Raw genomic sequence first — 15,139 nt, forward strand, 5'->3', positions numbered from 1 at the left:
AGAAAAGGTTTCTTGGTTCCCAAATTGGCTGCTGAATTCTTATTCGACAACGTAACAGCTGAAAAAAAATGCTGCATCCTTTCCACGTACTTGCGAAAAAAGCATATATTGTCAATCATACTCTCTGTCTGATGTTATAGGTTATGATAACTTCTAGTTTTGCCTTCTTACTCAAGATTGGTGGATGGTGATAACTGGAGCCCAAAAATAAAGCTGATTTTCCTATGAAATGCTAACAAACCAACCTTATAGTTAGTCACTGACAACCTGAAATGCTGATGATTTACATGAATACTCTCATCATGTTTTTTTCTCCTTATTTGGAGACTCACAGGCTTCACACCACACTTAGTATATTGCAATGCAATCAAAAAAAACAAAAGCTCTGAGAGTCATATGGACTCTGCACGTTAACTGTTTCTTTCTATAGATGCTGCCACATCTGCTGTGTGTTTCCAGAATTTTCTGTTTTTATTTTATATTGTATATGTAATGCAAGTTCAGTTTGTAGTGTTTCTTTACAACTAGCATTCTAATATATTCTCTGTTATTGTAGGCCTACAAGAGAAGCCTGTGAGTGGCTCTTAGCAAATCTATACTCCACAGTGCCCTTTGTTACTGACAGTATTGGTTGTTGGCACTGGTACAGCTACATATACCTCAAATAAAGCAGCAAAGTATAGTGCGCCTGATTTTAACTCAATTTTTCAGTTTTGCGGGAGTTAAACTTTTTTCCACTGAACATAAGGAGCTAGTAAAGGGAGATCATAATGCACAAGTAAGCAGTAGTAAGTGAAGGTCCCAGAGGAGATGCAATAATCTGCTATCAAAATGAGCTTGTTGATGTCCTTGTTCATTAGGAAATCTGGTAGTGTGCTAGGATTGGGCCATGCCATCATGTTCCTGCAGCTATTCTGTAGGAAAAGAGATGAAAGTAATGGAGGTGTTCATTGGTGCATCAATGCCTTGGCTGGTACATCAGTTGGCAGTGAATTGGCCAACAATGCACGTGCCTTCCATGCTGAAAGGATGCTGAAGGTGAATATGTCAGTTATTGCCAATAACCATGTCATAAGTATGGTGGGAGATAGCTTCCTCTGAGCAGATAACACAACTGTCTCCCTGATCAACTTACCTTGAATAGGCATCACCAAGAAGGTTTGCCTAAGCCTGTGGAAAAGGTTAAAAGTCTAGTGATAATGCATGTAATCTCGTACTAGTGACACCTTCTTTGACATATCACCTTTTATTCTTCTGCTGATTTATCATGAAGGATCACCAAAGGTATATAATGTGCAGTGGAATGGCAACAAAAATATACATGTGTATTTTTGGCCTTTAATCGCTTTTTTTGAACAGGTAAACTTCGTATCAGGCAACAAAACAGGAAATCAATGGCTGCTTCATTATGCTGGTTATTAAATAAAATTGACCTATCTAAGAAAAGTTCTCATCCATTCTGTGCAATAGAAAGCACAGGTGGTGGACATCCAGATAAGGAGTCTAGTGCACTATGTGAAGCTCATAATAGTCCATCTTCCACCAGTCCAGTTCCTGCTGATAAGAGCATTTCACCAGAGATTTCTATTCTCACAGGTCCAAATGATTGCTAATGATTAATAAAATAGAAACATGCAAAACAAAATTCATATGATATGCACATTTTATTTTGTTCCAAAAATAGCAAAATGTATATTAAGACACTCATATGGAATTAGTTGCAAAGTATCTGGCAAATTACTGTCCAATACACAGGCTCAAGTGTTGTACCGGAAATACGATAACCCACATTCCAATTAATCGTTCAATCAATTTTCATGGACATTAAAATAATAATTCCTCGTAGATTTAAAGCTACTTGCACTTTTAGACTACAAATTCTGTCTATTCATCATGGATGAGGAATTGAGTGAAGGTAAATGCCATTCTGGTGTTCTTGTCTGGACTGAGATTTGAACTCAGTCAATACCTGAGCAGCTGGTTAATGCAGAACTGACAAACACAGCATGAAATATGTCTGCGACACTCCAAACCAGCATGAAAAAAAATCCCATTGATGCAAAGATGCCAGTTCAGATCACAATCTACAAATATTCAATCATTAATTTGTACTGAAAATAACATCTCTTTAAAATAGACATGCACTTCTCACATAAATACATTTCTTAAAAGTGCCTTAAAATATAAACACATGATAGAAACCAATGCTCCTTCAAAACCTCGTTTCTGAAGCTCCGCGCCTTAGCTTGTTATCTAAAAATTCATCGTTTTCAAAACTTAGATTGTTATGAGATCTCGAGATCATAAGTAATTTCTCTTTATTTGTATAACTGCTTTTTGCAGCAGCCTGTGGTACAGGTAGTGTGTCCATTGGATCTTCTTTGTTTTCCAGTTTCACATAACCCTTGCTGTTACTACGGTCAAGTCTTGGCCAGCTTGGGTGCTTTCTTTGCTCTCCTTGTACTGCAAGTGTTGAGGAACCTCTCTCCAGGTCCAAAGACTTTGAATGACAGGACAACATGTGAAGGGAAGTGTTTGATCCAAACTCTTTCTTGGGGAAGCCTGGTGATAGAAAGGTTCCCACTGATGCACCAGAAGATGCATTGGGCGGTTTGCCACCTGTTATCGTGGTGTTGCTTCTTAATAAACGTGGATTCGGTGGCTTATACGAATCAATGATATCAGTTGACGGTACGGTTAAAGATGACATGGATGTATGCCTAACTCTACCTTTACTGAGGTCAGAATCCTCTGTGATATTATCAAGTTCAGGCTCATCTATCACACAATTGTTAAGTTTAATAACTGGGAGTGTGAAAGCACTGATAGATGATGAAACAATAGACTTTGTCTCACACTTTTTAAGATAGCTACATTTCTCTCTATGAGATTCTGTCTGTGGCCGATTGCTGGATCCTGATGGTGTCAGGGATTTTGGGTATAACCGTGCTTTAACATCCTTAGGTAGGCCATCCTCTTCCTCATAAGCATTCCATTTCTGTGGAGTGATTTTATCATTAGGCAACCCAGAAAATGACAATAATACATTAGCAGCCAGCTTAGCAGCACATTGGTTGTCAGGACATTTGATGTCAGAATTCGCAGGATGGCCAATCCAAGCCCCGTTCATATGTCTTTGCTCTTTAATTCTTTGGCTATGGATATCAATGACAGTGGAATAAATATCTTGCATATGTATCACCTTTGTTTCTTTGTCCCTATTTTCATGTAGTATCGCATTAGCGCAAATAAATATAAATATCCCAATCCCCATTGTGAAAGGGCCAATCATTTTCATTTTATCAGAATGCAAGTGCTGTTCGAAAAACTCCATTAATAGTCCAGCGTGATTTGTTATCACATGAGACCCATTATCCGGTAGTCCAAATTTCGAAGCTACGGGGTCTTTCTTATCAGCCTCCTCCGGCCAGTAGCCAAGAACTGCCATTGCGATCCCAACCATCAAAATTAAAATTCCAAGAAAAAGGAAAAATCCTGAAGGTGAATAGAGTCTGATTTTGCCTCTTACAATAACAACATTGGCTTTGGGCTTACGTTTAGGTTTCCTTTTCTCTGAAGCAGAAGATGGAGGAGGAGGATGAAAGTGCTGTGATCTAGCGGAGTCCTGTCTCTTCAGGGCTGCCAGTCCTGTTATTACACCCCCTGTTGCTATCATAGTGCTGTCTTCTTCCTTGGATGCAAAAGTAGGATAATAGAACTTCAGATGACAGAGCTGAATTTTGAACAGTGTACACAAGATACATTCTCCAAATAGCCATCTACAATATCTCAGAAATATTATTCTTAGGGGGCCTATTAAGTAAATGTTAATATGAGGAATATCAGTTAATTAAATGAGAAATTCATATTGCTTTAAATTTACTACTATTAACAAAGAATTGCACATTGATATCAAATACATCCTGCTTGTTCCCTTACAATAATATGTTTGAACTACTTCAATATATACTAATTAAAATGAAAGCTCATTATGGACATTACAGATGCAACAAAACACTGGGTCATAAATTGGCATGGAGAAAGCTTACACTTATGATTCCCATACTGGGTTAAGCATTTCTCTGGTTACTAATCAATTCATACAGCTAGGTCTGTTTCTGACAATTTCTTAATTCAGCATTTCTAACAAAATCGTAAAAATAAAACGCTTACTTAAAAATATGTTAATTCCATTTAAAATATTAAAGAAAAAAATCTGCATCAATGCAGCAAGCAACAACTGTGCTGCACATAGCAACCAGAGGAACTCTTACCTCCTGCTGAGTTACCTTTGCAGTCAAACCATCGTGGACAAATAGTACACGAAAGCACTTTCCCCACAGACAGGGAGTGAAAATTGAAGCAGAATCATGCTAAGCCACTCTCAAATTGCCTAAGATCTGGTTATAAAGCCAAATTTTCAGAGTCTTTAGTGAGCAATTATTGCATTGCCGTCTTGGCTGTGAGTGTGGGTGACATAGAGATGCAATAGGATTGGAAGAGGAAACAACATAATTAAAAATTTCAGGTTCAGTTTATTTATTAATATCACAAGTAGGCTTATATTAACACTGCAATGAAGTTACTGTGAATATGCCCAAGGTTTTCAATAGTTAAATAGTTAGGTCTTCAATAGTTAAAATGAATAGTTAACTGCTTTAGTGGCCTTCCACCTCATGAGGTAGGTGATGGTTTGCGCCTTGGTGATCAACTCTTTTAGAAATCAATCACCTGGTGTAGCTTAGGAGTCCTACTCTGGTGTGGCAGTCTGCCACATTTACTGCAGAGGGAGAGAATGGGCAGACAATATGCGGAATTCACCAACATCCATTTTGCAGCCAACTGAGCTTTCCAGTTCTCCTTGCCTCTAGTAATTCTTCTCTAACCAGTCAGCTCCAAAAACTATCTCCTACTTCGTGTCAATGTCTGCCATATTCATATCTTGCATGCAGGCGTCCTTGTAGCAGAGGTATGGGCATCCAGCAGGTCATGACCCACTGCTCAGTTCACTGTAGAGAAGGTTTTTGAAAAAATGGCCATCATCCATCTGATGAATGTGGCTAAGCCAGTGCAGATATTGTTGGATTAATAATGAGTGTCTGCTGATCGAATTAGCATGCTTCGAAACCTCTTAAGATGGTCACCCTGTCCTGTCAAGAGATACATCTGAAACAGCAAAGGAGGAAATTTCTGCCTTTTGTCAACCTAACATATGTTGTCCATTGCACATCTAGTGTAGATAGGTACAATCATGCCTCAGTCTTGGTAGACTCGCAGTTCGGTTTCCTGGTTAGAATGCTTTTCTTCACTCTCTCTTATCCAGCTTAAACAGAACAACTATAGCTTTCGTAAGGCAAGTGTTGATTTCAGCATCAGGTGACAGATCCCTGGTGAATATGGAGCCTAAATACATGAAGCTATCAACAACCTCCAACATCACATTGTCAAAGTTGATTGATGGTGGCACAGCAATATCCTGGAATATGGCATTTGTCTTCCTACAGATTAGCTATCAAGTCAATATAAAATGAATGACAATAGCACATTGTCACTGAGAACCAAGTTCAAGTTCATTCCTGAGAAAATCAATTAGGAATTTCTTCTTTCCAACAACTTTTAAGAATGAGAAATGATTTTCAAGATTGCTTGAATGCAGATCACAATGAAAAATTATGCCTGATACAGCTGCCACCAAATAGCATGTACAATTTACAACTTAAATTGTATACTATTAATAACTTAGCAATCTCACTTTAAATTTAGAGAATACAGGAAAAGTTATAATGCTGCAGAAGCAGGTGACTTGTTGAGACTGGGCATATTGTCAGACTTTTGTTGTGTGTTATATTTGACTTAGGAGTTCTTCGCATGGTCAGTGGTTTCGAAAGCATTCCACTTCCCTTAAAATGCGAAGCAGTTACAGTGTAATTTGGTCCATCCAGTCTGCATCGATATTTTACCTCCATGCAAGCAAATATTTCTAGTGATATTTATCCACACTGTTCCTTTGTCACTTCTAGCAATTTCCTTCAGCTTAATCTTGAATGCTAGAATAATTTCTGCCTCAGTACAGATCTGGAAGTGAAAACTCTGTGTAAAGAAGGTTTTTTCTTGTCTTAAATTCTAAACCTCCTAAATTTAATCTTGTGTGTATAGCTTCTCATTCCTGACAACTTCCATCTCCCATGATCATCCGTTACTTCAAATACTACAAATTCTATAGAAGAGAGGAATTAAAATGTGTCCAAGACCCAACCATCTGCAGCTGCTTCATCAAGTGCCTTTCCCCCATCATAAGGTCAAGAGAGAAGATGCTGACTAATGATTGCACAATGTTCAGTACCATTCATGACTCCTTGGATACTGAGGCAGTCCATGTTCAAATGCGACAAGGCCTTGACAATATCCAGGCTTGGACTGACAAGTGGCAAGTCAAATTTGCACCACACAAGTGTCAGACAAAGGCCATCTGCAAAAACAGAGGATCCAACCATCGCCTCTTGACCTTCATTGGCGTTACCATCAATGAATCTCCCACTATCAACATCTGGGGTTACCACGGACCAAAGACTGAACCAGACTAGCCATATAAATACTGTGGCTACAAGAGCATGTCAGAAGCTGGGAATCCGATGTGTGAGTAACTCATCTCCTGAATCCCCAAAGCCTTTAAATTAAATACATGGTGTCAGTCAGGAATATGACAGAATATTCTCCACTTGCCTAATGGGTGCAACTCAAACAACAGTCAAGAAACTTGACACTGTCCAGGACAAAGCAGCCTGCTTGATTGTTACCCCTTCCACAAACATTCACTTCCTCCTCCATTGACACGGTGGCAACATCTACAAGACATACTGCAGGAACTCACCAAGCCTCCTCAGCCAGCACCTTCCAAATGTACAATCACTATCATTTAGAAGGACAAAGGCAACAGACACATGGGAACATCACCACCTGGAATATCTCCTTCAAGTCACCCACTATCCTGACTTGAAATACATTGCTGTTCCTACACTGTTGCTGAGTCAAAATCCTGGACCTCCCTTCCTAACAGCATTGGGAGTGTACCTATAACACTGGGATTGCAGCAGTTAAAAAGGCAGCTCATCACCACCTTTTCAAGGGAAATTAGGGAGGGACAAAAATTGCTGACCAAGTCAGTGATGCCTCCAAGCCAAGGATGAATAAAAATGTAGTGCAAATATTGGATTGCCTTGCTTCAAAATCACACCCTGCTATAAACTGCTGCAATAATTACAAATTAGCAACCAAGTAATTATGGTTTTTTCCTTCTTAGGCAGTCCCTTGGGATAAAGGATGACTTGCTGCCACTTCAGTTTGATGGGCTCTGAAATTATACACAAGTACAATGCAAGATCTGTAGACATTGCTGCACATGGGGTGGTAGTCCTTAGAGAGTCTGGTAGACAAGATGTTGGGAGGTTTGTGCATTCTCTAGTGTCTCAGCTTCACTTCTGCATATTCCAACAGAAGTATCTTGATGTGTTTTGTGTTTTCCTAAATAAACCTTCTCCACTTCAGTCTGTCACAAGCCAGGTTCTCTCACGTGGGTGTTTCACATCTTCAGGGATGTTTTGAAGACATCCTTAAGAGTGTTTCCTTGTTCTCCTGCAAGTCTCCTGCCATGATGAAGTTCCGAATAGAACAATTGCTTCGAGATCTGGTGTCAGACATATGCATGGTACATCCTCCTGATCAATGGAGCTGGTTTTGAGAGATTATCACCTGGATGCCATAGTTGTAGTCTTGGGAGAGCATGCTGCTGTTGAACCATTTTTCTTGCTAACTGATTTGGAGGATATTGGAAAGGTTTCCTTGCTGATACTTCCCCTTGCTTTAAGGTGCCTGTTGTCCAAATGTCAGAAACATATACAGGTGTACAGAGATCATTCTTGCTCAGTAAACCCTGACCTTAGTCTTGGAGAGGAGGTCCTGGTTATCAAATATTTTTTCCTTAGATAGCTGAAGGCTGAGCTGACACTGAAAGTGAAGATGAATTTTATTATCATTGGGAGGAGGCTCCAAAGATATGGAAAATGCTCTGTATTTTCCAGGATCTTGCACTGATTTAAATTAATGGAAGGAAGGTTTTGTGCTATGGGAGTTGGTTGGAAGGGCTTTGGTTTTCTGGGCATTTAAGGGTCTTTCGCTAAATAGCTAGAATTGTAGCTTTAACAACGATCAGAATAACATAAATATGTCATATTCTTTAGGAGGTTTTTCATAAGCCTTCTCATGGCAATCAATTTTGTTAAGATATGGTTCTGGATCCTTAAAATAATTTTCACAATAGGCTAAAGAACCAAAATGCTTTTTAATGTATGTCCAGGAAGAGCTGATTCATGGAAAAAGAGAAAGAACAACAAAATTGCAATGAAGTGAATATAATTCACTGAAGTATACAGTAAGAGATCAAACCGTATGGAGTATGTTAGTATGATCTTTACTTCTCATGGAGTGATTAAACTGATGCCTGTAGCTTAGAATGGTAGTCTTAACCTAAAAGATAAACGAGTGTTAAGATACATGTGAACATGCATTCTTAACATAGGTAGACTTCTAAATCAATTTTTGTAAAGAAACAAAGCCTAACTATAACCTAGAAAATTCAATCAGCTAATTCCAAGATTGCTGATATGGGAATGCCAAGGTACACCTGGGCAAATGTTGAAAACTGCATTAACTATAGTTGTGATTCAGTAACTCCAATTCTCATGATTCTTAAAAATAATTTTCATCAATATTGTGTTGTTAACATGCTCAGTTGTCAAAGGCATGTCACAGAAGCATAATCACATAAAAATATAGGCTCTTAAAAGAGAAAAGGTGGAAAGGTTTAAGGAGGGTAAAATTAGGGGTGCTTTGATGAAAAAGATGCAAATTTAAATTTGAGGCAGTGGTGAACTGACAGTCAACTATCTGTGTTAGCCTGAGACAGTGCCAGTGGAGGTAGACAGAATTGTGGTGAGTATGAAATTTGTAATTTGGACCAAAGGCAATGGCTTTGGTTTTCACAATGTTTAACTGGAGAAAGTTGGGGTTCATTCATGGCTGGATGCCAGGCAAGTAGGCTGGCAATGCAAATGTCTCATAGTGTCAATATGCAGCTGAGAAATAAGAAGGGTTCATGGATAGATCTTTGGGGGATTCCAGTGGGAACTGTGTGGGATTGTGATGACGAATCATTGCATGAGATTCTCTGGCTACGATTGGAAAGATAGGAGTACAGTCATGAAGGGACAATCCTATTCAGCTAGATGACAGTGTTGTTGGTAGGAACTGCTACCTTATGTCAAACACAAACACTACTCATTTTACCTTATACTTTGCCTTAAGTGACAATGTTGTCAATTGCAACATTACCAATTTGAGGGGATGTGATGACCTAATGGTATTATCACTAGACTACTAATCCATAAATTTAGCTAATGTTCTGGGGACCTGAGTTTGAATTACGCAATGGTAGATTGTGGAATTTGAATTCAACAAAATAAAATCTGGAATTAAGCATCTATTGATGACCATGAAACCATTGTCAAATAGTCAGAAAAAACCATCTGGTTCATTAATGTCCTCTAGGGAAGGAAATCTGCTGTCTTTACCTGATCTGGCCTATCGGTGACTCCAAAACCCACAGCAATGTGGTTGACTTTCAAGTGCCCTTGAGCAACGAGGGATGGGCAATAAATGCTGGCCAGCCAGCAATGCCCATATCCCTTGAATGAATAAAAAAAGTGCACTGTGGTTACAGTGGAGAGAAAGTTATCAGTGATGGCTTCTCCTACACTGCCATTTTAACTGACAAAGAAATGATGGCAACAGTCCTGTAAATTAGCCAATTAACCAAGAAGTGCGGATGTTCTTCAATGTAATATTGAATAGGGATATTAAAAATTCAGTACAAGTATGGAAATGAATGAAATGGAATAACCCTGCAGAGACTACAAGTGCTATTTGCAACTTTTACTACTAATCCAGTGATGGATCTAGTTTTTTTTTAATAGCTTAGCCATTTCAGTTCACAATAGCAATTATTAAAAAAAAATTCTACTGCCTGCGACTTTATCTTTCTCTACTTAAATAAAGGCAAAATACTGCAGATGCTGGAATCTGAAAAAAAAGAAAAAGCCGGAAAATTTCAGCAGGTCTGACAGCATTTATGGAGAGAGATTAGAGTGGATGTCCTTTTGTGTATGTCATCCTTCACAGTATAAATCTTGTTCTATTTTCCTTATCTTCAGCTTTGATGAAGGGTCACCCTGACTCAAAACGTTAGCTCTATTCTTTCTCCACAGATGCTGTCAGACCTGCTGAGATTTTCCAGCATTCTGTTTTTGTATCTCTCTCTACTAACCTGATAACTATCAATTCCGGGCGTAGCCAGTCAATTGTTTTCTTTTCAAATGATATTTTCCATCTTATAACTATACCATCCATTATTTGTGTGTTTACAGAGTTATGTTCGATTTGGATTCATTTAATTAAAAATAAATAAGAATTGAGCCATGTTTAACTTTGTAGCATTATTTCTGAATGTTTCCTTTAATCCAATTGCATTCCATTAACATGTTCACTTCATCTATAATCACAAAGAGTGTATTCATTGATTTATAGTCTCACTTATAAAGCTCACCTGTAATTAAAAGTATATTTTTGAGGAGTGAATTAAATGCTAAATTACATGCAGTCGACAAATACATCTTAATAGCATGATAAAATCAAAATTACATCCCAACTAAAGCTCATTTTCCCCCTTCCTATTATGCCCTTTACTTCTATGTTTATTGTTTACCAGTGTTTTGCATGTTCCTTTCAAAAGGAACCAATTTGACGAAAGGCTCTCTGTCTTTTGAATGAATGCAGCACTCCAGTTCCAAAAACAGAAAAATGTTGCAAAATTTCAACAGGTCTGACAGCATATGTGCAGAGAGAATAGAGAGCTAACGTTTTGAATCTGGACGAGCAGACTCGAAACTTTACTCTCTCTCCACAGATGCTGTCAGACCTGTTGAGATTTTGCAGTATCCACTCTGATTTTGCTTTTACTCTCCGGCTCCAACCGTTCTAATAGAATTTGAGTAGATAGCCAGCTGTTGGCTCATGAGAAGGTGGACTTGCAGCTCAGGTGGCTTCTCGCATACAAAGGGCTTCAATTTCAAATTCCAAGATTTTACTTGTCTCACTATTTAGGTCAGAGCACGCAGCACCTCGGGGACTATCAAAGGGAGCCTCTCGTTTCCTTCTGATCGCCAGTTTAAGTCCCAAATGCGTTATCTAAATTTGCAACAAGTACCAAAGCGGAATCGTCTTTTGCAGTTTGACCGCCTTCCAATTCACAAGCTTTTGGGAATCCAGCTCACATTTAACAGCAGCGATTTCACCACTTACTCTATAAAAAGCCACGGAATGAGCATAGGGAATTAAAGAGGCACTCTCACATATCTGGCCTCATTTACACTTCACAGCAACAGCCGGCGGCAGGCTGTTTTCGCAGTTAGTTTATTATATAATGCACGCTAAATACCCTGCTTCTCTGGCAGGGAAGGATTCTTTGGGTTCGCTATGAGATACTACCTTCATTTTAAAATGTGAAACTCTCACCTGGATGAATGAGTGAACTCCTCGGGAATATAACCGTGCAGATAAGACTGGAACTGGGGGGAAGGAATCCGTCCACCCGTGTGCAATCCTGTTTTAACCGTTCAGCTGATCGAACTCCACCTTCATTGTTTAAACTTTCTCGGTGGTGTCCTTACATTTCTGCCCTTGGCGGCGGGGTGGGGGGAGCGACCCTTTTAACTGGAGACCCATGGCGATTGGGAACGATTCGGAGTGCCCCCGTTGGGTTTCGTGTTGATCATTTTGGAGCTGGACTCGGCTTTGTGCCGGCGGCGATCCCCGGGCTTGAGGAAAGCGCTTTTGGAGCCAGTTACACAGAGAGGCGACAAGATCCCCCAGTTTGCCCGCACACAGCCTGGAGGGAGCAGATACAATGAAATGGTCACACTCACTGACTGCCCTGTACTCACACCACACCTCTCAGCCCACATCGCTGCCGAAAGGCGGGCAGGAAAAGAAAAGTTGACTTTATATATCGCAAAGCGAGATAAATTTAAAACATGTTTAATCTGATAGTGATCAGTGTTCAGCATTTCAAGTTAGTTTCAAATGGCGAACTCTCAGATAAAGGGTTAGGATTACTTGTAAACTTGCTTTCTGTGATCAGTTGCTACTTACAGACCTGAGTCTTGTTGAACCCTGAGTATTTTCTTCTTTGGCTTCCTGGATAAGGTGTTGCCGCTCGGTCTGAAAGCTGAGTTTGAAGGTTTCAGGGACTTTTAGCCACCGCGTGATGCTTCCCTTGCACTGAGTGTGAGGCACATTAAAGCGGGGAGCCTCTCCCTCTGTCTAGTGATCACTCATTCTCCATTCCCCCATATACCTTCAGCAACTTCCATCTCGGTTTGGCGCTCATTGGTCATTTACATTTCCTACGTCTCATTTGCGTTATTACAGCATCTTCCCTTCCCCCATCCCTTTCCATATTAGTGATTGAATCCTGCCTCTGAGACAGCTGGACATGGCGTGGATACTATGTCCTGTATGTGAATTTACATCAGAGTTCAGTCCCGCAGTCCAATGATGTAAGGACTGATTGCTAAATGTCCCGTTTCTCATTGACACAGGAAGCTTAGCCTAACAAAGTAACAACTCAACATCATCCACTGTCAAATATCTGTTACACTTTTCAATCTTTAAAACACATCCTCATCAGATTCAGGTTGATCTGTTTGTGATTACTCAACAATTACGAGGAAACCAGCTATATATATATATATAAAACACAGGCAGTAAAAGCGTCGGCAGGTGTATGAAAATGAAAGAAGTCGCTAAAGTGAGCACTGGTCCCTTGAAGGGTGATTCTCGGAAATTAATAACGAGAATTGAGGAAATGGCAGAAATTTTAAATACATATTTTGTATCTGTCTTCACACAAGAGAAAAAGTAGCACCCCAAGAATGGTAGAGAATCAATAAGTGAAATGAAGGGAGGAACAATCACTGTCACTGGAGGAAAAGTAATGGGGAAAGTAATGGGACTGAAGGCTAACAAGACTACTGGACCTGATGGTCCGTAAACTAGGGTGCAAAGATTATGGATGCATTTGGTTGTAATCTTCCAAAATTCCTTAGGTTATGGAAAGGTCCCAGTGGATTGGAAAACCACAATGCAACACTTCTGTTCAAGAAAGGAGGGAGAAAGAAAGCAGAAAACTACAGGCCAGTTAGCCCAACATTGGGAAAATGCTAACATCCATTCTTACAAATGTAGTCGCAGGGTATTTAGGAAATTGTAACACAATCAGAGAGAATCAACATGGTTATCTGTGAATGTAAAAGCATAGTTCATTAAGGGGAACCAGTAGATAAAGTGTATTTGAATTTCCAAAGGCATTCAATAAGGTGCCATATAAGAGGTTATTACACAAGAACGTAGTGGCAGGGGTGAAATATTGAGCATGGACAGAGGGCTGGCAAACTTACAGGAACAGAGTTTCAGATAAATGACTTTCAGGTTGGCAAACTAATGAGAACTTCAGGATCACTGTTAGGGTGTCAACTACATATGATCTATATTAATGACCTATGTGACGGGAACAACAGTATTGTAGCCAAGTTTGCTGACAGTACAAAGTAAGAAGGAAAGCAAATTATGACAAGGCTCTAAAGAGTCTGCAGGTTAAGTGATTGGGCAATCAATTAGATGAAGTATAATGTGGAAACTGAGATTATCCACTTTAGCAGGAAAAAAAGAAAAGGAGAGTTTCATTTAAATGGAGACAGCAGAATTCTGCAGTACAGAGGGACATTGCTATCCTTGTACATGGATTGCAAAAAGTTAGCATATATGTACTACAAATAATTAGAAAGGCAAAATGAATGTTGTCCTTTATTGCAAGGCTGAGGGAGTATACAAGAAGGGACATCTTATTGTACAGGGTATTGGTGACATCACACTTAGAATACTGTGTATAGTTTTGGTCACCTTACTTAAGGAGGGATATACTTAGATTTAAGGCAGTTGAAAGGATTCACTATGCTGATTCCTTGGAAGAATGAATTGTCTTATGAAGAAAGATTGATCAAGTAAGCTGGATCCTAGAGGGAAATATTTTTTGATGATCATTAACTTTTTTTAGTATTTTGGAAACAAGGAGGAAAAGCTACTGACCCCAAGAGCATAGAACTCCAGTAACCCCTTTAGTATTTTAAAAATCAAAATATTTATTATCAAGAAAAAAGCATTATGCATGTAAGATTAAAGTTAGACAGTTAAGATAGTCTTACAGAACAATCCTCCCCCAAAAGAATATACTTAGAACGCACAAGTAAATTCCCTTACAAATATTTGCTTACCATGACAGCCAAAGATTATTGGGGGTTGGGGAGTGGTGGAAGGGCAGGCTGGAAAGCAGAGTTAGGCCAAATCAGATCAACAATGACCTCATTAACTGGCAAAGCAGGTTTAAGACGCCTACACCTTCTCTCATTTCTTACGTGAGTTTCTGAATCAGTTGATGTTGCCTGAATGGGAACTTTGCAGCAAATAAAAATGCACATTATATGATGCATTGACCATGTGCTGGATCTTCTGATTTTCCACAGACAATGCCAACTGCACCAATCAAACTATCAAGGCATTTGAGGTTTGCACCTATTTTTCATTAAGATGAATGACTGTAACAATTCTTGAATCTAAATTTAATAAATGGTCTTCCCCTTACTCTCAGCACTTACTGAATAACTTGAAAAATAGATAATTAATGAAAAGGATCACACAAGGATATGCGCAGTCGAATCCTTGGGATATCAAACTTAAATTTTGAGAAAAATATATGTTATACAAGTATTCAGCAGGTTGGGCAGCACTGGCGGAGAAACACAGAATTAATGTCTTGGTTCTGATGAAAGGCCTTCAATCTGAAATGTTGGATGGACTCTTGTGCCCTTTGCCATGCCAGTTAGATGATGGTGTTGGGTGGAAGGGTTTGGGGGGGCGGGGGGGGGGAGAAAGGGTGGGGGTGTTGGTGAGCATTTAATCAGGCAGGATGTTG

General features: G+C 39.4%; 1 protein-coding gene across 1 annotated transcript; it reads right to left on the reverse strand.

Annotated features, from left to right (window-relative positions):
* Positions 1-1,709: 1,709 nt before the first annotated feature.
* On the reverse strand, positions 1,710-12,416 carry tmem200a (transmembrane protein 200A). Its single transcript, XM_080193296.1, has 3 exons — positions 12,266-12,416; positions 11,626-11,998; positions 1,710-3,691 (listed from the first exon to the last, which is right to left on the reverse strand). Exon 3 carries the CDS (start codon positions 3,674-3,676, stop codon positions 2,213-2,215), a length of 1,464 nt encoding a protein of 487 aa, XP_080049422.1. The 5' UTR covers positions 3,677-3,691; positions 11,626-11,998; positions 12,266-12,416; the 3' UTR covers positions 1,710-2,212.
* Between the last annotated feature and the right edge of the window lie 2,723 nt (positions 12,417-15,139).

The sequence above is a fragment of the Carcharhinus amblyrhynchos genome, chromosome 7 (genome assembly GCF_965287045.1).
Source record: "Carcharhinus amblyrhynchos chromosome 7, sCarAmb.v2.hapA, whole genome shotgun sequence".
NCBI lineage: Eukaryota > Metazoa > Chordata > Chondrichthyes > Carcharhiniformes > Carcharhinidae > Carcharhinus > Carcharhinus amblyrhynchos.

Coding starts and splice junctions, on each gene's coding strand:
- tmem200a (XM_080193296.1), bottom strand. CDS start 3,676: ATGATAGCAACAGGGGGTGTAATAACAGGACTGGCAGCCCTGAAGAGA.